The sequence below is a fragment of the Aquila chrysaetos genome, chromosome 24 (assembly GCF_900496995.4).
Source record: "Aquila chrysaetos chrysaetos chromosome 24, bAquChr1.4, whole genome shotgun sequence".
Classification (NCBI taxonomy): Eukaryota; Metazoa; Chordata; class Aves; order Accipitriformes; family Accipitridae; genus Aquila; species Aquila chrysaetos.
The window spans coordinates 872,886-896,400 of NC_044027.1; the positions used below are offsets into that span (position 1 = coordinate 872,886).

General features: G+C 39.7%; 1 protein-coding gene across 5 annotated transcripts; it reads left to right on the plus strand.

Annotated features, from left to right (window-relative positions):
- The first annotated feature begins 37 nt into the window (after positions 1–37).
- ST7L (suppression of tumorigenicity 7 like) lies at positions 38–23,515 on the plus strand. Of its 5 annotated transcripts, XM_030001118.2 has the most exons (16): positions 47–426; positions 1,456–1,538; positions 3,143–3,302; positions 3,864–3,918; positions 4,479–4,594; positions 6,242–6,320; positions 7,141–7,295; positions 7,850–7,947; positions 8,578–8,692; positions 10,520–10,592; positions 11,248–11,350; positions 14,468–14,618; positions 14,763–14,855; positions 17,661–17,800; positions 22,676–22,745; positions 22,979–23,515. In XM_030001118.2, exons 1-15 carry the CDS (start codon positions 225–227, stop codon positions 22,727–22,729), a joined length of 1,677 nt encoding a protein of 558 aa, XP_029856978.1. In that variant the 5' UTR covers positions 47–224; the 3' UTR covers positions 22,730–22,745; positions 22,979–23,515. The 5 variants fall into 5 exon arrangements, with proteins under 5 accessions (XP_029856976.1, XP_029856977.1, XP_029856980.1 ...); XM_030001116.2 differs by lacking the exons at positions 22,676–22,745; positions 22,979–23,515 and adding an exon at positions 19,717–22,435 and having other exon boundaries at positions 38–426; XM_030001117.2 differs by lacking the exons at positions 22,676–22,745; positions 22,979–23,515 and adding an exon at positions 22,443–22,661 and having other exon boundaries at positions 40–426.

Genomic DNA, 23,515 nt, shown 5'->3' on the forward strand with positions numbered 1-23,515 from the left:
GGGCGGGCAGGGAGGGCCGCGCTGGCGGGGCCGCAGTCGCCGGGGGCCTTCGCGACTCCCGGGCCGCGGCGCGGCGCGGGGGGGGGGGACCCTGGGGCCGCGCCCCGCCGGTGGGGGAGCGGTGATGGGCTCGGCGAGCGGGCTCCCCGCGCTGGCGGGGCCCACCGGGCCCCGCCCCGCCGCCGGGCGTCCCGCCCCTCTCCCGGCGTCCCCCGGCGGCGGCCATGGCGGACGGCGGCGGCGGGAGCGGCCGGGGCCCGCCGTGTCCCGGGGCGGCCGCGGCGCTGCGGCGCTGGGAGCAGCTGCGGCGGCGGGCGGCGGTGGCGGCGCCGTGGGCCCGCGGGCTCCTGGCCGTGGCCGCCGGGCTCGGCCTCTTCTACGTGGTGCTGCGGGTGCCGCTGCGGCTCCGGGACAGCCTGGCGGCCGGTGAGACGCGGCGGGGAGGGGGGTGAGGGTTCGCCGGGGGAAGGCCCCCGCCGTCCGCCCTGGTAGGCGGCCGGGCCGGGCTCCTGTGGAGGGAGGGCTGCGGGGCCGGGCCGGGCCGGGGCGTCCGTCCTGGCAGCCGCCTGCGGGCCGGTCCTGCGTCCCGGGCCTCCCGCAGCGACCTCCCCCCCCCCCACGTCCCCGAGCGCATCAGCCCGGCCCCGGGGCTCCCGCTGTCCCTCCGGGTCCGCCTCGGTGACGGCGTCGGGGCGGCTGGAAGCCTCCGAGGCGGCTCTCGCGGTGCCGGCCGGTGCCCCGGGGGAATGCCGGCCGTGCCCCGGCTGCCTCCCCGCCCCGCGCCCTGTCACTTCGCGCCCGGCTGCCTGTCACCGCCGACACCCGCTCCCCGCCCCGGGGTGTCTCGTCAGGCCCGAGGCCTGAACGGGGCGGGGGGGCGGTGAGCCTGCGGCAGGGGAGCTCGCCGTCACCCCCACGCTGGGCCTGGCACTCCAGCCTCCCTGCCGTGCTCCCTGCCAGCCCGGGCTGGTGGCCGGTGACAAAGCTGACCGTGCGGTTGGGGTCAAAACCATGGTCAAAGTAGCCCTGGACAACTGCGTTCCCTGCCTTGTGCTGTAAATGCCTGGAAGGAGAGGTCGGTGGAAAACGGATGTTCTTAACACTGAATAGGAGCTTGTGTCAAACCAGTATGTTTCCGTTTTAGGTTAAAATGAAATAATACAGTGAATTGTTGCGGTCCACCCGCCATGATATGGTTGAAACTGTAGGCTGCTTTGTCTAAGAACTTGCACTGAGTTTTTTAGATTGGGTATATAACCTATTTTGCTGTCACAGATGGTTACAAACAGAAAATAATATATGGAAAGGATTCTCTAACAAAGTAACTTTATCTGTAAAGTTACCAGGGCTATATTGTATTATGTATTTGCATAGTATTTCAGCGTTGTTTAATAAAAAGCTATTTGTGTTTTTCAGTTCTGCCTGTTAAGTCTTTGTTTTTGCTTCTCTTAACAGTGACTGTGTTCTTAAGCACTTTGACTCCGAAATTCTACTTTGCCCTTACAGTGACTTCGTCTTTTATATCTGGACTGATATTTGTAAGTAGTCAGCTTTTATTTTTTTAAACAACTATAGCACTTCTAAGATGCTTTCATTAGGGGTAACTGAAATCGGCTTTTTTTTGATCAGACTCTAGAGGGTGCCTTTGTACTAGGAAGGAACTTGTTGTTTAGTATCTTCTCTGGTGTGTTGTACATGCTCTTTTGCTCTGTGTGTTGTGCGTTGGGGTGAGTCTAAGGAAAATAACTTGCACCTGTTTTGGAAACTAAGGCTTCTTTTAAGGAGGTACGTGTCCATATATACATATACATATATGTGCATATATACATAGATACATTAAAAATGCAAAATATGTGTGCAAACTGTGCAGACCTCTCTGTGTAAAGAAAACACTGAGATTTTTATCTTTCTTAAACTAGGCAGTTAAGCGTTTAGCTTTCCACAGTAATTCTGGGGGGGCTTTTGTGCATGTGTTATCATGTAACTATCTTAACAACTTCGGTGTGAAAATGAGCCAATAATTCAGCTCATCTTCAGATGACAGTGTGCACAGACATGGCTGACTGCACGAAATTAATGGGGCACACTTGCATGCTCAGTTCTGCTAGCGCAGCTGTTTCTGCAGTGATGATCATCTGACCCTGATGCAGACTGTGGCACTACATACAAATCTTTTGGGTTAATCTTTATTTTCGGTATTAAAAGCTAAAGAAAAATGTCTCTTCTCGTCAATTAAACCTATTTACCAGAATATGCAAAATGTGTTTCATAGGTGATTTTTTTTGTAGCCACCATTTAAAAAAAAAAAAAAAAAAAAGGTGTTTTATTTATGTGGTAGAAACAACTTGTTTGCTGTAATGTTGCTTGGGTTTTGATTGAAGGATCTGAGGAAAGTCATATACAGAGGTGGATTCTGCTTGTGATAGGTCTTTTACATAGGTTTGCTCTTAAGAGAAAAAAGTGGTTATTGGTCAGTCCCTATTTATAGTAATGCTTCTTAACAAATAATACAGTTTGTGTAAACATTGCCTCTTTCTGCATGCTAATAAAAATACTCCTAAGTTGGTCCAGGGCTGACAGTGTGGTATAGTGCTTGAGGACTTGTGACATGCAGGTATTTTTAATAGCTTCAAAGGGAGAGAGTGTAATATTTTTTACCCAAAATTTCTGGTAAGTGAACTTGATTGCTGTTAATTCAGCTTTTTCTCTTTGGACTTTTCTGAATGGCAAAACATGTCAATTTAACTGTCCATTTTGTGCTTTATTCTTTTAGATTATTTTTGTGAAATGAAAAAGCTACACCTGTCTTGAAGTTCTTGCCTCTATGCACAGTTTCCCTATACAGGCAATTTCTGAAAGGGTTTAGAGGTTGTGCTAATGATTTGGGTCGGGAGGACCGTATGTTTGACTAAAATTTTACTGTTTTGTTTTTTTTTTTTTTTTCCAGTCTTGTTATGTGGGTGATCCTGCATGACAACAGAGGTCAAAACCAATAATTGTTAATTTGTATGTGTATAAGTTCCGTCTATAGTCATTTGCAAGGGAATGTACTAGCTGTGAACAATTGGCTCTTCATTTCTGATGTTTGTGTTGGAAGGGTGTCACCTAAGGAAATTTCTGGTGCTTTTTTCTCCTGTGACAGGTGTTTGAGTGGTGGCATTTCCGAAAATACGGCACGTCTTTCATTGAGCAGGTTTCTGTGAGTCATTTGAGGCCCCTCATTGGTGGTGCAGAAAACAGCCCTCCAGCACCAGCAGCATTCTCTGCTGGAGAGAATGAGTCAAGCAGGCAGAATATGCCAGGTGATTGTTAATGTGTCCCAGCAGTTTTCCTTAAGCTTCAAGGCAGCTGGTTCACAGGAACTGGCTTTTAAATGGCTTTGACTTTGCATTAGTGTAGTCCTTGTAAGAACTGGAGAAAGGCCTACATCTTACAATGTGCTTTATTAATAATGGTAAAAATAAACTAAATAATAATGTATCTTTGATCTACGTCATTCATTATTAAAAATATGATTTAGAAAATATATTACACATTTAGCTAAAACTGTTTCAGTAACATCAGATATTTACTATTCTGAATGTTTGCTTGATAAACATTGTATGAGTATAAATGGCAGTGCTTAATCTTACCACCATGTGCTTTTGTACCCCAGCAATGTTGGGGAGCAAAAATATTTCTGGGATAGCAGAAGTTTATGAAGAAGATGATCGTATGATTATGCTCAGGTTGTATAACAATAAAATTAAAGGAGCTTTTGAAAATAAAACTGCATTTGCATTACTGCATTTTAAAGTCAAGGTAGTATTTCCAGTATTTCCTGTGCTCTTCATTCAAAAAGTACCTTTTTTTTTTTTCCCCAGAGTGCAAAGTGTGGCGAAATCCTCTCAATCTTTTCAGAGGAGCAGAGTATAGCAGGTATTAATTATCTTACTTCCTATTGCATATTTTTTAAATCAATTGGGGGCATACACATGACTTCTTCACAGAGCTTACACTAGGAATATCAGGAGACAGCTGAGGCCTGCAAGATTATAGGGGTGATTGATGCCAATCCTATGTTGAAAAGGCACCTATCCAAGCTTTGAGTGTTTCAGTGTTAAGAATGCAAATATTACTGCAACATCATCAGGTTTTTTGAGAGTAAAGTAGGAGAAAACTTTATTCAGAGATTGAGACAGTGATTCTGAATCTAAATTCTCTTTTATTAAACTGGTACAGCTGTATTGTAAGTCTCCTTGTGTTATTTCATAGGAACAGCTGCTTCTTAGGAAGCCAGTTCCCAAGCTGTTTAGAACTTTACAACCTGTACAGATTATGGAACAGTAGTACTTGAAACTTGTGGTTAGTAGCTCCTGCCTTCTATTAATAAAAATTTTCTGCACTAGCTTCGGTTGTTAGGCATATCAGGTGTCCCCCTTGGTATCAGCATTACTATTTACTGGGAGTGCGTCTTACTGAAATTTCTCCCGTTCAAGATACATGTGGGTGACTGGGAAGGAGCCTCTTACATACTATGACATGAATTTGTCTGCTCAAGATCATCAGAACTTTTTCACGTGTGATACAGATGCTCTTCGGCCATCAGATACAGGTACCAATGTCGTATGTGTAAGATGTATAACTGTTGGAGAGTGTAAAGTGGGTATTTTTAATATATTTCAAGGTAGTGCAAGCTATTGTGTCAGATACTTTGTGAAATGATAGCCTTTCCAACTACTAAGGAGGTTTAATAGATGTATGTAGTGAAAAGATGTTTTTTTACCTTGTGCTTTCTCTACTAACTTTAAGGCTGTCAGGATCCTGACATATTTTAAGATCTCGCACTTTTCAAATAATTAACTACACAATATTGAAAACCTGGATTGTATTCTCAACAGCCAAAGATGTGGTCTCATTTAAACCTTAGTAATGAATAGTGCAGTCTCCAGAATTCTTTCGTTGTGTTCCACATGTTTAGTGCAGAAAGTGTTCTCTACCTGGTTATTGTCAGGCCGGGTGCGAGCTATTGTCAATTTGTCAAGTTCCGGAAGTGTTACTTGTCAGCTGGCTGTGACATGCTTGATATGAATGATGTGTTTTTGTTTCACAAAATGGAGTGTATTGTCTCGCTTGCTAAGCCAAGACTAATATTTTGTTTCCAAAAGAAAACTCAAACATTTTTCCACTTTACTCTTGCTGGACAGCAGAAGGTTTTGTTCCAAAAGAAACATGTATAGATTCTTCAGTTTTCTTATCGTACTTGAGATAGGCCAGATATGTAACTCCATGAACGTAAGGTTTTGGAGTTCTTTTAGAACTGTAATTTAGTGTGAAAGCTATTAGTTCTGCATAGAAAATGGTAGCTCCAAGTATGTTGTTTTTCTTTTGCTAGAAGTTGGGTTTCGGTTTGGGATTTCCATTTTTCCCTAAGGGAAACGTAATGGAGAGGGGTGTAGAGTCATTGCATTGAACTTTTGTTTGGTCTTTATCTGACCGTAATTTTGAATTCAAGTTTAATTCAAACGGCCCCTTTGAATACATAGATTTTACCTTTTTTAATTGTTTCCCAGAACACTTTCTAACAAGTTGATAAATTATTATAGTATATCTTAAATTGGCTTTGCTATGTTACGCCACTCAAATGTGCTTTGTAAATTTAAAAAAAAAAAAAAAAGAGAGAGAGAGAGAGAGAGATTTTTTAACCCTTTATGATCTGGTAGTTGTTTAAATACTTAAGTATGAAACTATACCTGTGCAAGACAGAGCTTACTCTATCATTGTTTTCTTTGAAGTTCTGTTTGAAAGCTTAAATTAAAATTTTGTGCAGGTCTGTGCAAGAACCTGTGTTTAACAATTGCTCCTGCCAAGCTTTCAACAAGTCTTGGGAAGTGTTTCCAAAAATCTGTAGCAATTTAGAAATTGTACATCTGCCTGGTTATGTAAGCTGTCTTTGCTTCTCAGTGTAGGAGTTCTTAAATGATCAGTGAATAATCTTCCTGGTGGTGTTGCTTTCTTAAATTAAATTTGGGGCATAATGAGAAGTTGCAAGATTCTGCTGCTTGTGGTAGAAACTCATGCTAGAATTAAAACACTTGTTTACTCTTTCCCGTAACAATCATATAGCAAACAGGAATTTGCAAAATGGAAGTGAATGTTAATGTAGAGCTGAGGCATAAGCAGCCAGCATTGCCTCCACTGGCTCCCAGGTGTTTCGCCAGTGTCTCTGTCCCTCACCAGCCTTTCAATGTTTTTGCAACAGTTATGCAGAAAGCATGGCGAGAGAGAAACCCTCAAGCCCGGATTAAAGCAGCGTATCAAGCTTTAGAGTTGAACAATGAGTAAGTTTAGAGTATAAGTTCAATTGCTGTATTTCTAGTGTGAAAGATTAATGATATTGAGCATGCTATCAGTTTCTTGTTCTAATAATTTACTTTTAGTAAAGTTCTGAATAGCTTAAGGGGGACTTCCGTGACTGAGAATTGCACACAGGGCTGTCAGTTGCACTGAAGTTATTGAACTGTTCTATAAAAAATAGCTTTGTTCTCCCTTTTTCTTGGGAAAGATTTTTAAAAAAATCTTTGTATCAGTAGCAATAACAAATGAGAAATCTTATTCAGATGTGGAACAGTCTAAATTGGATATGAGATTGTATGGCTTTCAGAGATGGCATTGTGGTAATACTGTATTTGGAGTTCATAGATGCCACTCCAGTAAGGGGTTTAAAAATACTCTTGTAACACAAACCAAAGAATTTCACACGCTTCCGTGATCTGTTTTGTCATGTAGTCGTCTTGTTTTTGTGTAAAATGTCTACCTCCTGGTTTTAAAAAAGCAAAGCAAACTGAACACAAAAAACCCTTCTCCAGACAATTACCAGAGCATTTTTAATATTTCAAGGAAAATAATTTGACTTGCTGTTACAATTCTTTCTTTTGTTCTTTCTCCAAATGTGTGTTTTTTCTGTAAAATGGAAAGGGTTTCTGTTTTCCTGACAGTCACTGTTTGAACTCAAGTCAATATTTTGGTACTTTAATCTTGTCAATGCTTAGATATTAAACATGAGTGAAAGCTGCCCATTTCTAATGCTTTTAATGCTGATTCAAAAAATACTAAACTTTGTGCCTCAGAATAATTAGTGGTTTTTTTTCCTTATTACAGTTGTGCCACTGCATATGTCCTCCTGGCTGAGGAAGAAGCAACAACTATTGTGGATGCTGAGAAGTATTTCAAGCAGGCTCTGAAAGCAGGAGAAATGATTTACAGAAAGTCTCAGAACTGCCATTCCCAAAGCCCCCAGCATGAAGCACAGCTGAGTAAGGACTTTTGAATGACATGAACTCTTGTTTTTATGTGAGCAGAAATGTAAAACTAAAGTTATAGTTAGTGATTCTAGTTTGATTCCCAGTTCAGTGAGGCAGTTCCTACTATTTTAGCCATGCTTATGCATGACATGCTATGTGATCTTTTGTAATACCTGAATGAATCTTTGGAAGTGGGAGTTACGCTGTGTGTTCATCGTGGGTTGCCTCGCTAAGACTCAGTACATTATTGTCAGGGAAAGTTAGATAGGTAGAGCAGGTTAATGAAGCAATAAGTGCGTGTCAGTAGCACCTTGTTTTATTCCACCCAACATTTTGGAAAAAAAACAGAATTTTTTTTGTCATTTAACCTAGTTAAAAGTTGCTGGCATTCGTCTAGATGGGCCTTGATTGGGACAGCAGTAGTAATTATTTTATGCTTTTACATGTGGTTAGGAAAAAGGTTGTGGGATTTTTGGTGGGTGGTTGGTTTGGGGTTTTTTTGAGAGAGGGAAGGAGAGATAAGGATTGAAACTGATAGACTAATCTTTTTTTATCTTTGTTATCAGGAAGAGACACCAATGTATTGGTGTATGTGAAAAGGAGACTAGCTATGTGTGCAAGAAAACTTGGAAGAATACGAGAAGCAGTAAAAATGATGAGAGATGTAAGTAAAAATTTTAAAAAGTGAGCAACTGTTGTTTTCAGTCACATTGTCCAAATTGATGGTTTATAGTTCCTTTCTAGGCATCATAATTAATGTAATTGAATTATTTTCCAATGAGATTTGCACATCATGATTCATGATTTTTTTTGAGAACAGTTTTTCTGGTTCCTACATGTAGGTTTTAGATTTTGTATTATATGATGTCATATGTTCACAGTTCTGTTGTCTGGTTTGCTTCATGCTTGACTCGGCAACTAACTTGTCAAAATAGCCAACTTTAGGCTTCATCATAATTTTAGTTTCACTTGCCCAGGGTTTATCATAAGTTCTTTTTTCATAGGAAAGTATTACTGACCAAACCAACTCACTGTGGGAGCTGTGCAAATTTGGCCTCAGAGCATGTTGTATACTTACACTCAGTATACTTATTTTCCAGTAGGTGAATGTAGGAAAGAAGTAAGGTAGAAATGATGGAATTCTTTTCATGCTGCTTATATGTCAGTTTCTAACATTGTGAAAGAACAGAACATTGAAAAAGCTTAAATTATTGTACTGATTGCTATTAAGCATTTCAGGGATTCAAGTGCAATTCTATATCTGCTTAATTTATTTCTCTTTATTGATTTGCAGTTGATGAAAGAGTTTCCACTTCTCAGCATGCTGAATATTCATGAAAACCTCCTGGAGGCACTGCTGGAGTTACAGGCTTATGCAGATGTCCAGGCAGTTTTAGCAAAGTATGATGGTAAGTGATGCCTAATGGGAAATACTGGTGGTTTTGTATAAGAGTATAGGTGAGGTAGGCAAGGTGTGCCTGTCCAAAAGCAGATGTCTACCCATGATCTCAGCTAGTTGACTAGATTCCCTTCATTGGCAACAAATACGCGCTTCCAGAGTGCAAATCAAGTTTTTTCTTTTGAATGATGAGGTCAAATTTAGGCAAGATAAATTGCTTTTTATTATTAAAATTACTTTTTATGTTTTTAATTCTAATCTGTAAAAAAATCTCGCAGCTCACTTTGCTTCAGTTCAAGGATTATTTTAGTTTTTTAATCTCTTCTACATCCCTGGTTATGCCTAAATTCATTAGCCTTTTTCAGTCAGCACATAGGCCTCTAAGTAATAGATGTAAATAAGCTGGAAAAGGTAGTTTTCCCTTCTGTAATCTTCCAGGCTTGGCCTCATGATTCTGTAATACTGAGGATGCTCGCCAGAGATTAGCAACGCGCAAGCATACTGCTTGCCAGAGATGAGTGGTATGCAAGCTTTGGTCCGTTAAATGGCAGTAGTTTACTTTCACTTTCCATCTCAACTAATACATTTCAGGTGTTGTGCAAGTCTAGATAAAGGTTAATAAAATATATACTTACTTTCTTATTGTCCTCAGAGTTCTGCCACCTAGGTAATGCCCACATCACTAGTGTACAAAGTGCTGCTGTCAAAGCTGTCCCTTATATCACCTTCAGAATGGAGGGACGTAGAAGCAGTATTTTGTGGCAATCATTTGGTGCCCTTGAGAAGTTGGTATGTTCTCCCTTGTGCCTCTGTTCTTTATTGCTTCAGGGAATCCAAAGTAGGATATTCTTGCCCAAACCCTGTGCCCCTTGTGCATGGCCACCCTAGCAGCCTGCTCCTGTTACTTGACTGTCCACGTTGTTCTGTGTGGTTTCTTACTAATTTAACAAAACTATTTGCTCTTTTCCTGGTGCTTCTTTATGTTAACATCAGGAATTGTGACACTCTCTTAAGAAAGGGTTGCTGATTTTTTTTTCTAAGCATCTGGAAAAATGAGTATGAGCTTCAAACTCCCTGTAGCACCCCTGTGTTTTGCTTGACACGACAGCCAGACTTCTAATAAGTGATGGACAAGCCCAGAATGGGATTTACAAAAAAAGCAAGAGCCATCTGACTATACACAACATGGTACTTGGGAATTAGACCCCAGACTTTGTCTGCTTTTAAAGTAAACTTGTACTGTGGAGTGCTAACCTTCTAATCTGTAATTGTCAGCTCAAACTTGGCCTCAGATATTCTACAAAACCTACAACTAAAACAATTTTTCCCCATGGAACTGGAAAAGAATGGAAATTGCATTTTCATAAAAATTTGTCTACCTGTCTGTAATGTAATTTTTTTGGTCAGCTTCTAGTCAGTCTCTTTCAGTATTGTGTAAAACTCTGTGTTAATGTACAGTTGCAAAATTAGGTAAAGATGAGAAGCTTATTTTAAACCTTCATGGGTTAATACAGGAAAAGTACACTGTTCTTAAGTGTGTATTTATACATGCATTTCTCTTTGAACTCAGTTTCAGTGTCTTGGTGCGTTTAGAAAAAAAAAATACTGTTTTACACCTAACTACGACTCGTGTGAGTTTTTAGTCTGAGACTGACTGGTGACCAGAAAGAAGACTGTGCAAAGAAATTCAAAGTTTCTAATCATAGCTGAAACGTTCCAGATGTTACATTTGTTGTCTGGTATACCCAAGTAGAAATCTTTAAGCTCAAAGGATGTGGGTTTAAAATGTTTGTCTTTCCTTAGAATCTTACAGCTTAATTATTTTATTTTATCATAGATATCAGTCTTCCAAAATCAGCAGCAATATGTTACACAGCAGCCCTGTTAAAAGCCAGAGCTGTTTCAGAAAGGTAAGCAAGCACATCTGTGAAAACAGTGGTTTGCTACTAATCTTGGGTTATGCTGTAAAATATGAATTAAAAAGGACTAAAGCCAATATGTATCAGTTACATTTCTAAAAGCAAATTAAGTGTATTTATCTATACATATATGTGTGTAGTTAAATGTAATTTAAAGTTTCTTTTAAGCATCCATAAAGTTAATACAGGTGAAGATGTTTTTCAAGAGCCCATGTACACACACGTGCTTTTGTATAAATTTTATTTTCAGTGTCTTGCTTGTGATGTTCAACAATTCTTTGTTTTGTGGATTGGGTGCAGGATATTTGTGGTGGTTCATGTTGGCATTTCACTTTTGTTCTGGTCTATTTGCACAGCTGATTCTAGCTTTACCTCCAGGTAGGTGATGCTGTAACAATCATGGGCACTCAATTACCTTACGTGATTGACATGAAGTTTCAAAAAGTTAAACATAACTTTGTCATATGGGCATGGATGACAGTCCAGATTACTTAAATTAACATGGAATTTGTCTCCTAAAAGGGTTTGTTTATCTTTCTTGATAAATAAGCCAATTTTTAATGAACTCCAAGCTTACAATGCAAATAAACGCCTGGTTAGAATTTATTATTTATTACTTTTGTTCAGTGTGGGTTTTTCCCTTCAGATTCTCCCCAGAAACTGCCTCCAAAAGAGGGCTTAGTACAGCAGAAATTAATGCTGTGGAAGCAATTCACAGAGCTGTGGAATTTAACCCTCATGTTCCAAAGGTAAGAGTATTTTATTTCCTATTGGACCACTTTTTATTGTCTTCTGTCTAGTTATGTTATCATTTTGTTATTGGAGCGTTCCTAGCCCCATGTTTTCTTGAAGTTGATTGTAACTCCAGCCATTGCGTTGTTAAATGTGCTAGTATTTATATCATAAATGTTTGGTGGCCAGAATTAGTTGTTTGCAGTAAGTGATAATCAAACAGGGTTTTTTCCAAAAAATTTGAACTCAAAATTTTCTAACTCGTTGGAAAATCCAGTAATGTATTAGTGAAGTCCCTTTATTGGGTAAGGGTAAGCATTAATAAATGTAAATTTAGATATTTAAAATCTCTGAACCCAAATTAAGTTCTCCAAACAATAACCACTCATAGTGCTGTGCTTCCAAGCATAGCTTCGGAACTCGGGTTATTGAAAGATCTACAGTCACTTATTTTCTTCATCCACGTGTAAACAAGATTAAGAGTCAGTATTGCTACAGGCTATAATTTAATGTCTGGCATTACTTGAAGTGGCCAAGATACAGATTCCACTGAGCACTGGGTGAAAATAAAATCTTATGTTGCTTTTTACTGTACTAGTATTGGTGATACATTCAGTTTGAAACCTTGAATACAGAAGGTTGGCTTAGTCCTGGACCTAATCCTCTGCAAATGATCATGGAGTCCCAATGACTATTGCTGTGAAGGCTTGAATTATCCAGCCACTCTATTCTGTCTGCCTGTCCAATCTAATAGAATGTGCACTGAGGAAGCTAATTGCTGGGAGAAATTGCTGCTTGTTTGCATGACTGATCAAGAGCGTAGCAAGTTCATTTCAGACAGTCTCAGACAGATTTTTCTTTAGCCTGTGCCTTTAGGGGAAGAAGATTATAACGCATTATCTAAAAGTTCTTTTATTTTGTGTATCCTCCAGTTGTCTCAGGAGCCTCGTATACCTTTTTAAAGAAGTTGGATATAATTTCAAACAGGCTGTTTGCAAAATATGTTCTGCAGTTCTACAATCACAGAAACTGATTCTAGTTGCACTAATTTGATCTTCTCTTCTAATTGTATACCTATCCCAACATCTTCATGATTTTTTTTTTTTTATTATGATATTGCCCTGAAACACCGATTTATTAGATGGCAGGGCAGAATTTTATTGGTGCTGGCTATCTAGAGCTCTGAAATGCTCATAGTCAAAGCAAACAAGTAAACAAGGGCACAAACAAGTGAAGTAACTTGCCCAATGGGTTACAGTGGAGTAGTGGGGAAGAAAATACGAGTTTCGAATTTGCAGTCAGTTCTGTCCCATGGACTAAAAGTAAATGAGTATGTAAAGTAGAAATCCCTTTGTTCTTGCATGTGATGAAAGTGGTTGTCTTTGCACATAACATCATTTTGCATAAGGAAAATAAAATAATGTTTGTTTCTCTTTGTTCTGAGTTATGCCTTTACAAGGATGGGTTTTGTTTGGAAAGTTAGGAAGGCATTTTACAGTGCTGGAAAATGGTACTCTTAAGCCATTTCAAATTGGAGATCTCTAACTACATTTTGGTAATGTATGAAACAATATTTTCCCATCATCTTCTGAATATCTTACAAATTTTTATTGTGTATAAAGACTTTCTTAAATCTGCAAAACCCAAGATATTTTTAGTACTGATACCTTGCCTGTTCTGTGCGTAAACGTGGACATGAAAATTTGCCAGACTGTGGAATTTTTCTGTGGTAGCATGGGCGCAGAGACAGCCAAAGCCTGGAGTTCACCACTGACATGTTGTGGCAATGCTTGCGGTGGGGCTTCATCACCACTATTGCGTTCATATTCCCTTGCTCTCTGTGCAGTTAGTACAATGGAAGAGTGGGCACTGCGGAGAGCATGAGGAGTCAGGTCAAGGGTCAGATATTTGAGACCATTTTCCCACAGCAGCCCTGTGTGAGTGATCCTTTACTGTGTTAAAAAAAAAAAAAATTTAAAAAAAAAAATTTGAAGAGGATTAGAGGGGATTAGCAAGAATATTACCCTCTGGAGTGTAGGCCCAAGGCACTAAGAGAAGAACCTAGCCAGGCAGTAAATGTGCTTTATTTGGCCAGGGCACAACCCCTCCTACATTCCTTCAAGAATCTGAATGGGAAAAGTTAAGTCCTCAAACTGGATTAGTAAATAATCTCATAGTTTGTGGCATCTGGTGAAATAAATCGGCGAGTTAGCTGCATTCTTACACTTTGGGAGACAGTCAAAGGAATTGCCAGCTACATTGATCAAAGATGTGGATTAACTTGGGCTGTTATTGAATGAGACACTATATGCTAGGAGAGAACAACTCACAGGTAAATACTAGAGCTGAAACTGTCATTTCATTCTTGTAAAAATTACTCATCTGTTTTTAAAAGTGAAGTTCAAATGAATACCTGTCTTTTATTAATGTACCATGAGAAAACAAAATTGCATGTCCTGTGTTTCAAGGGAAATGGAAAATGATTAATCCTTGTGTTCTTTGACCCTTCTGTGCATCACATATTCTGGTGATGTAGGGAGAAGGCTGAAGTTGAAAAAATCTGAAATTGGAGATACTTTGTGGTAGTCCAGAAAAACCACATTAAACCAAGATTTTTTGTGGGTTTGGTTTATTATTCTTCCTTTGGTTAGCATACTGACACTTTCTGGTTTGCTACTCATACTCGAGAGCTAACAAGTACTTAGTCTCCTACATTGAAACTTTCAGTGATTAAATGATGAGCAAAAATACCGTTGGTTTGTTTTGGTTTCTTTTTTAATCAGTCTAAACTTGTAGCTCATTGGTAGTGTACCTGTGGCATTATACTTTATGTATATTGCACAAGCATGTATTTTTATTTTGCCTTACTGAAGATGCTTCTTTTCCCCTGATATTTTGTGTGTGAAAACCACAATTTAAGAGTCTTATACATGGATGTGTGTTTTGCTGTTTTTCGCTTCCCATGTGAGTGCAGGCTGTCTGCACTGTGTCAGGATTGGGCTGTTTCTTCAACAGGTGGAAGTTGGCCCCTGTGTGATATGCTCAGTTCTGCCTCAAATGATCATTTATGTTTCACAATTAAAGATTTTGGAATATTCTATGTAACCAAGTATGCTTTCCACTTTTACTTTCAGTATTTACTAGAAATGAAAAGCTTAGTGCTACCTCCAGAGCATATTCTGAAACGAGGGGACAGTGAGGCAGTAGCATATGCTTTTTTTCACCTCCAGCACTGGAAGAGGATAGAAGGGGCTCTAAATCTGCTGCACTGTACATGGGAAGGCAGTAAGTATCTCTCCTGGTTTTATTTTTTCTGTACAGTAGACTAATCTCTCTGCCTTTATTGACCTCAAACACGATTGGTTCTCTTTGTGAGAAGCTGGTCGCTTGGTTCAGATACAGATCTAATGTCACTCACTCTTTTTTCAGCATTTAGGATGATCCCATATCCATTAGAGAAAGGTCATCTTTTCTATCCCTATCCGAGTTGCACAGAAACAGCAGACAGAGAGCTGTTGCCAAGTAAGTGGTTTCTAAGCAGTAATGATAATAAAACATAAGCTAAGGACATGTTCAGTTTGTGGTATTCTGTATTTACCTTACTGTGACTTTTTTAGTTTGAGCTTCCTGTGAAGGGGATTCAGCTATTTGTTGATGTCCCTCCCAAACGATCCTGAAGCACTTGACGTGCGTGTGTGGTAAATGTTAGCTTGATTCTGTAATAACATAAGTCCTTCAAAGATGAAGTCTGTGTGTGGTACATTCGGACTAAGTTTGGCCAACTTTGAGAACAACAAAATGGACCGGTTCTTTAAATTACTCTTAAAAGAAGCCATGGATTTGACTACTGTTGTAGAGGAGTCGTTTCCTTTTAGCAAGGAATAAATGCATGGTTCCAGTCCTGCATTTGGGTGTCTAGCAGAACGTGTCTGTGATTTTAGGGAGATTCCTTGGTTAATTGATAGCTTCGTAGAATATGTATTGCTTTCTGTCATTAATTCATTAGTACATATTTGTCTGCTAGACAGTATGCTTCCTGGAACTTTTTACCCGTGTAGGTATTTCTATGGCTTTATACTAACACTTGACACTGAAAAGTAAGACTTGTCCAGCTGCCCATTACTTCAAGATTACTTTATGTAATTATGAGCCTACATCTTTTTTTCTTTAGGTAAGGCAAACAAACTAAATCACTAGGGCCTGTGCTCATCATATTTAGGAAAATAGCATTAATTTAGATTAGAATCGGACTGTTAATTGTACATGTTAATAGAATTCCTTTGGGGGTGAACTTCTACATCATGAAGAAACGCAAGTCCCACAGGACTGGAAAGGGCTACTGCAAAAGCAACAGCAGACCCACTGAGACCACAGCTGTGGAAAGGAAAACTACACATACATGTTTCTATTTAAAAGCCTGAAGTTATATTTAAAATGTGTAATTTAAATTTGCCCCCAGACTGCTTTAAATTACTCATTTCTCACTTATGCAGGATATTGCACAAGGAATTCCTTGGTTAGCAACTAACCCTAAATTGTAGACTTCCCAGCATAATTAAACACCAACGCATGCAGATATTTCAACACGATCACTCACACATTCCTGTTATGTTTTAAATATAAAGCTACCCATAAATAAAATCATCTTAACAGTTTTATTGCAGTACTTCCTCAAGAAATCTTGACACTTAATTTTTTTAAAATTTACCTATTTAACATAATGTTGACCAAATCAGTGATGCAGAAATCCTGTATTGGTGTGACTAGTAACAGTTCTCAAATGGCTGTGAACATACAGAATTCTCTTTAGTTGTCCTTACCTATTTCTGATTTGATTTTAATTTCCCAATGTAGGATAAACTAGTGCAAAAAGAATCCTTCCTTTTTTTTTTTTTTTTTTTTTTTTTTTTTACACTTTCCTATCTTACATTGGGACCTTTCCTAAATTATATTGCTCCATGTTTTAAAAGTCAGGTGAGTTTCTACATAGTATGAGAACAGTGTTCCATAGTAGACAAGTAGTTTCTTTGGTTGCTCAGTAAAGAGGACTGTGTTGCTATCATAGTGTATCATGACCTAGTAGGGCTGGTTGCATGTTAAGAAGGTGAACTGATAATCTCTGGGATAACATTAAACACCTGTGATGGGCATTAGACATGGAACTCTGAATGTTCTACTAAGTTGTGCTCCAAAATCATATACTTAAAAGCAAACCAAAATCCAAGCACTTTGCCATTAATGAGTTGCAAGAGCACAAGCCACTTTTGCTGGGCTTGCTCTTATAATGGGAGCTTTCATGTGCCAGCATTCAGAAACAGTAACTGAGAGGGTAAAGTGTCTTTTTCCTCCTCAGACTTCAGATTAAAAATGAATACAATTGTATATTCTTGTTTTACGAAAAGGCTTACTTAAATTCTGAGGCTTTTGTTGGATTTTTAAAAACAGCTTGTCAAGAAGTGTGCAGCCCTTTCATAATTACTTACCTCTATAGAAACTATTTTTTTCGTCATTTAAAACCCCTTTAAAATCATTGGATAAAAGTCAGAGCTGCAGGTATTCAGAGCCAGTAACTAATTGCAAATTCACCAAACAGGTCCTCAGCTGGTAAGCAGTAGTAGTGTCTTGAGTGCTGAAAGCTCCATATGCCAGCCCTTAGCCTGTCTAATCACCTTCTTTTGATTTTGTTACCATAGATTGGAAATTGCAAGGAGCTGCTATGTACAGAATTTATAACCTAGTCCTGGGACTGTTTTCTTTGAGGTCTGCTCTGTCAGCTGCTCTGAAAAAATTTACTGTAGCCTACTAACCAGAAATCTTTGAAAAGTATTGAGGAGCTACCTTGCATGTATATATAACATGATGGTTGTTTTGTACTTGCTGAGCTTCTTACAGGATGGGGACATGTGCTGTTCTCTTCAGGTATCAGGATTAATGCTTCAGAGGGTTGAAAACACCTGAATTGTTTAAATTGGTCTAGGTAATTTTGAGAGCTTGTGAATTTTACAGTTCTTCCCTCTGTCCTGTTAAAAGAGTAGGTACCAAAAAGTAAGACTGATGAAATGCTTCAAAAATAAAGCCCATGCAAGTGAAAAAGAAGATTGGGAAGAGAGGGATGTAATGACTATTAATAATAAAGACAAGCATTTAGTGTAGGGGAAAAATTTTTTGAGAAGTTTAAGTACTGGGGCCTAACATGTGCTGCACAGTAGTCTTGAGTCCACACTTACTCCTTCTGAAAGTCTAGAACTGAGTTACAAGACTGTGTAAATAATTCAGAAAACTGTCCTTGATTATCAAATGTCAATATTCTTTATTTTTTCCTTTCAGCATTTCACGAAGTCTCCGTTTACCCACAGAAGGAACTTCCCTTTTTCATCCATTTCACAGCAGGCCTATGTTCCTTTTCGGCAATGCTTGCCCTCCTTACGCACCAGTTCCCTGAGCTGATGGTCATTTTTGCTAAAGCTGTAAGTGTTGTCTCTGTGATGGGGCTTGCTTAGGTAACTTGTGGGATTTTTGGGAGTTTTGAGGTCCATGGTGAAGTATGCTCTAGTCAGTCTCATGCTTGTGGGGCATGAATTATTTTATCATCTTTTGTAAGAATCTAGTGACAAACACTTGTTGAAATTTGGGCAAAATGTCCATTTTGACAAGAAGGTGAACTGTTACTATAACATACCATGGCTTTAACTTGCACTCTTATGGTGAGAGAGCAGCATTTCAGCACCAGAGAAATTTTGTCACAGAGCACTGTGTTGAGTATGAATTTTATTCTCATAGAAGTGGAAGACTGCAGTGTGAGAGCCTCAAAAAATAAATTTGTTGATTGGAGATTTTGAGAAGTGTGTAAAAGGCAGGCTGGACTGCAGGAAAAACAGGTCTCTTGTTGAGCATTGGAAACTAGTAGCATGATGTGAATGAACCAATGAGAACAGAGGAAGAGTAACTGTTGACTTCCAAGCCAGGTTCAGAAGTTAGTAAGCTGTCGCCTTTTGGGAACTAGACCAATGGGTTTATATCTCATCTGGTTCCAGTTACTAGAGAGAACGCATTCATTGACCACGGTTCTGTCATTTGAGTACCTGTTCAAGGATAGAAACTGGACTTGACAGTGGCAGTGAGGCTTTTTAGCTAGATAAGTTTCTAATCTGTGCTGCTTTAAATGAATCCAAGTATGTCTGCTGTTGAGCCGTTTGTTCCTATGGGAGCCTTCTGTGCCCATCTCCTTTGTCCCTCTCTCTGCCCTGCTGGTTTTAGGGTTTCTTTTCCTTGGTTATCTGTTAACATTGCTGCTGCTGGCTGTAACCTTGTCATGTTTCCCTGGACTCTGAAAGCTGTGCTGACTTACTTTGGCAGAGGGAGAAGCTGCATAGGCAGCTTCCCCTCCCCAGTTCTCAAACTAAGCCATGCAGTATATTCGGCCTTTATTGAACTGTGAATCTCATGCAGTAGAGCAGAGTGGCAATAAAGAGCTCTGACCTCTCAATGAATCATGTATTCTAGCTTTGCTAGTCAAAATAGAGGGTGAAAGGTGTTATGCTTTCTTGCTGTTTTAGTGCAACAGGTAATGGAGACCTGGGAGGTAAGCCTTTTTTCTTAAGACTACTTTGTTCCTAAAAGCGTTGGCTTTGCTAGCAATTCTAGTCTACAGTGTCCAAGTCATGCAGGTCTGAGAGTGGGGCCTCATTTCCACACAGTTCTGTTGATCTTTATGTTGGAAAATGTAGTTGGACATGCCAGTGACAAATTTCAGTGCGGTTCATAATTGGCTGGGTTCATAGTAACTAGGGTCTAACTATCTGCTTGATTAATTCTGTAAGGACTGCATTAGTAAAGTTGTATGATTTCCAAAGAGATACAAGGTCAAATGTTATGCTAACAAAGAATTGCTTGGTAAAGTTCTCTCTGCTGGGTTTCTTGAACCAAAAAAAAAGACTTTGTAGGAGTTAGTTGGCTTTGCATAATGGCATTTTGAATGTCAAGTGACATGTCCAAATGTGGGGGAAAAACTCCTAGGGTTTGGTCATTTTGGCAGTGTGTTTATTTCACTTGTTTTCTACAGGAAAAGATAGATAGTGTCTGTTCAGCTGAAAAGATGATCAAGAAGCATGCATATCGCCGCATCATTCCACCAACTGAGTCACGGTGGTAGCAGGCACAGACGAAGGGGTTCTTGCCACTCACTGTGCTAGTTTAATACTGGCAAAAGTGGAAGCTGTGTATTGAGATAAACAGACAAAAAGTGAATTCTGTATTAATCTCTTGAGACTGACAGCTGAGAAGGAAACACCATCTTCCAGTATTCTGCTATTTTAGATAGAATTAATGTTAGCTCCCAGTCATACTCTTAATGACTAATATTCTTCCTTATTTTAATTATTAGATTATTGTACTCTTGATCCCATTCCTGATGTTTTCAGAAGCATTCAGAAAACTTGTAAGAAACAATGATATTCAATATCAAACTAACACTTCTGATTTTATTCATAGATTGCTTCAGTATTTTAACTATAGATAATGCTGTGATTGCTGCTAACACTTTATAAAGCATTATCTCTTGTGTTCTGGAGGTATGTGGCAGTAGCATCTAGTTGAATTTTCATAATGAAAATGAAAGTTTACCTTCTCTTTAATGACAGCTGCCTCTCCACCCAAGAATACTGTAATAAAACAATTATTTGCTGTATCTAGTGTTGTATCTGCAGGTAATTCCAGCGCTTTAAGCATTCTGAATGAATTTTTTTTTCCTGTGTATTTCATTATTTCAAGTATTTTTTCATGACACTGTTTTAGCTTACTAAATATAGTAATTTGAGATAATAAAGTTCTAGATGGTAGATAGCTGGAGTGCTTTGGCCTTACCGAAAAAGCGATACAAAATATGTTTCCAACAAATTGTTGAATTGTTGGATTTCCAGCAAATCTAGAACACAGTTTTAGGAATGACAATTGGAAAGTATTGTGTATATGGAATTTTTCACTGTAAATCTCTAAGCGACTTAAATGTAATCTAAGGAGTCGTATTTCAGTTACTTCTTAATCAAGCTGTTGTTTCCAGCAATCGAATCTACAGCAAACTGCATGCCTCTAAAGGGTTTTAAGAAGTTGAATACCTTTCTATTGACTTGAAAAGTCTGAGTTTACATATTTTCATTTGCTAGCGCTTTAGTTTGTTTCCTCCATAATAAATCACAGGGTAAACCTTGGCAAATTGCTAAAAATATTGTAAGTGGCCAAAAATCACAATGAAGCATTTACTAGTTCCAATGTATACAGCGTAATACACCATCAACAGAGACTTGAGCACTGGCACCGGCTGCGAGTCGGCTCCCTCTGGAATGGGAGGCAGTCCTGCCTCTGTGCTCCCTGGCCCTGGGACCAGGCGCCGGAGGGATTTTTGTTGTGTCTTGCACAGGTGGAAGGGTTTGCAGGCACTAGGGACTGGTGCTGGCAGAAGTGCTTAGCATTTATGCATCCAGTTAGAGCCAACTGTGGCTTGTTAGTTCTCTTGCAACTCGGACTTTTAATGTTCTTTGACTAAGGGAAGATGTACCATATGAGTCAGTGCCAGTGAGGACAGTGGAACAGGCAGCACTAGAGAGCTCCGTATGACCTGCAGTATGAGTTCAAGTGCTCTCAGTGGGTAAGACCTCAGCCTTGCTCTTTTGTTTCAGCTAGATTTCTGATCTCGTGGAGAATCACTCTGTTCTTGATCATCAGAGACGGCTTTATTTCTTAAGTAGTTGCTGTTCAGAATTTTCTCAGTAAGTGACAGAAGGGAGGAGGTACACAAAAGGGATGACAATCTATACAGTTCACTGAGCAAGCTGAAAAATACTCTGTTACATAAAACAACTTCTGTTGAAACTGCAGGCAAAAGGGTCTGATTATTTTTCCATTCAGTGTGAATTTGTATTAATAATTACATAGGTGGAGAACTGGGTAGCTATATATCATCTTGCAAAAGTGATGTTGCACAATTCCTTCTGTATTATCTTATAAAGACACTGAGGAGTCTGCCTCCAAGAAAACTAGAGATGCAGAGTGATAGCAGGCACTGTGAATAGTCTTCTCAGAAGTTCCTGAAAACAACTAACATGCTTACCTTCCAAGCAAATTAATCCCATTTTTTAAGTCCAAACCTTATGCTACTGGAATAGACCAGTATTAGTTAATGTTAAAGTATTGAAAAAATATTGCAGCAGTGTTCCTGCTGAAAACAACTTCCTTGTTCAGGGAATTGGACAAAATCCTAAGACAGTCCATGTTCCAAAGTGTTATGATATGGATCGCTTGATATTTTCACAACAAAGAAAGAAGTCATGGGACTTAAATTAAAAATTGGCTAATTTTTATGGTTGCAAGATTAGGAGAAAACATTTCTCATTCTGGTTGTTCCATAGCTCCCTGTTAGAGGATTCCTTGCCATTTTGCTGATAGCAGCCATCTAGAGACAGAAAATAGGACTAAACAGACCCCTGTCTGGCAAGTCCTGCTTTCTGTGACACTCTGCTTTACTTTCTGAACAAATCCCCCTACCACTTTCCCCAAAGCTCATTAAGTGAGACTGGAGAATTAACTTTTTAGCCAGCTGCTGAACTTTTCATATTTATAAACACTTGAGTCTTTTGCTTATCTAAGAGAAAATGTGTATAGTTTGGAGATGTGCACTTCCCTGCCAATGTGTAATGAGTGGTTCTACACTTCATAGAAAAAAAAGCCTGAAGTTTCCTGTCACAGCTGAGTGTCGATGCCAAGGGCAAAGGTTTCTTGCCTTGCTAATCTACATCTTAACTCATGCACTTAATGTGAAGGTGCCACACGCAAACAGGCAGGGAAGAAGCTAGCTGCAATGAAAAGTTCCTGCGGCGCTGTGAATGTTATGTTTTAAAAGCCTTTTTAATGTAATATTTGAGGTTATGATAGAAGCCAGGAGGGCCAAAGTAAAACCCTCAAAGTAAATGAGTCCTGTCATTGCTGCCTCATGAAAAGAAGGTTTGTATGAGGATAACACGAGTCCCAGCGGAATACTTGGGGGATGGGTTGAGAAGGTGCAGGGGAGTTTGTGCCATTTGTTTTAGCCTAATCTTTATTTCTGGAACTGTTTAGATGGCATCTAGAATATGGATCCTGTCTGGAAGCATGGGCCAGTCTTGGTGGATGGTCTGTTCGGTTTTCACACGTTTGAGTCGATGACCTATAAATAATCCATGCCTGAATATCCAAGAAAATACACTACCCTTCTCCCCAGTCTGTTCAACACTGAAGGCACACTGCTCAGAGCAGCTGGAAGAGTTGTAGCACAGAGAAACGCCGTCCTAACCCCTCCTGCTTCTGCCTAGGTGCTGCGGGTGCTGTGGCCTGTGAGTGCTCCCAGCGTTCTGGCGTCAAGCTGAGTGGACCATGCCAGGGGTGAGTGGACAAGGCTGGAGCTGTGGCTTCCAGAGGGTTTTTTTCTTTTGTGTGCCTTGGCTAATATTTAATGTTTACTACAAGCCTATTTCATGGCATCAGCATTGAAGGGATTGTAGCTCTGTTGCCTTGAGGGAAAGATACAGGGTGGTTTTTTGTTCATACCTTGAGCCTGTAAAAGGACATTGGTTTTGAAACTGAGCTAATTTGTTGTTGTGTTCTGTTTCTTCCAGTGCTTTGGGACTCTTTCACCTTTCAGCTTCATTATGGAAAATATTGAGGTCCTCCTGCTCTCCAGTCTCTGGCATCTGCTGACTCCAGTGTGACTGGAGTGTGCTTTCCACGATGGTTCAATTTTGTTGTTCTCACAAGCCTCCCCCTCTGGTGGTTAGCTGACCCCTAGACATGGGGGGCAAGGAAGAAAGCTGGGCTATTCAAACTGATATCTTTGACAGGCTTCCATGTTGGTAATGGTGCTTAACGTATGAATTTCTTCTTTGGCCTTAGCCTGTAATCATCTAAGAAAATAGTTTTTGTTGAGCAATACCTTATTGCTCTCTTAATCACTTGTACAACTGGAAGCTAGTACTTCCTCTGTAAGAAAGGAGAGGACACAAACTGAGCAGATGTTTGGAGTATTGACACTTCCTTCTCAGCTGCAGATGTACCAGATAATTGGCTTAGATTTAATTTTATAAACCTTTCTCAAAATATTTGTTAACAGCAGCAAAGTATGGTTCTGCTTTCTTTATTAAAAGGTTGCTTCTTAA

What these genes read in the sequence shown, in the direction of transcription:
- ST7L (XM_030001116.2), top strand. Translation starts at nt 225, where the DNA reads ATGGCGGACGGCGGCGGCGGGAGCGGCCGGGGCCCGCCGTGTCCCGGG. An exon ending in AGAGGAGCAGAGTATAGCAG is followed by an intron (nt 3,919 to 4,478) that starts GTATTAATTATC and finishes CTCCCGTTCAAG; the next exon opens with ATACATGTGGGTGACTGGGA. An exon ending in TTAACCCTCATGTTCCAAAG is followed by an intron (nt 11,351 to 14,467) that starts GTAAGAGTATTT and finishes TTTTACTTTCAG; the next exon opens with TATTTACTAGAAATGAAAAG.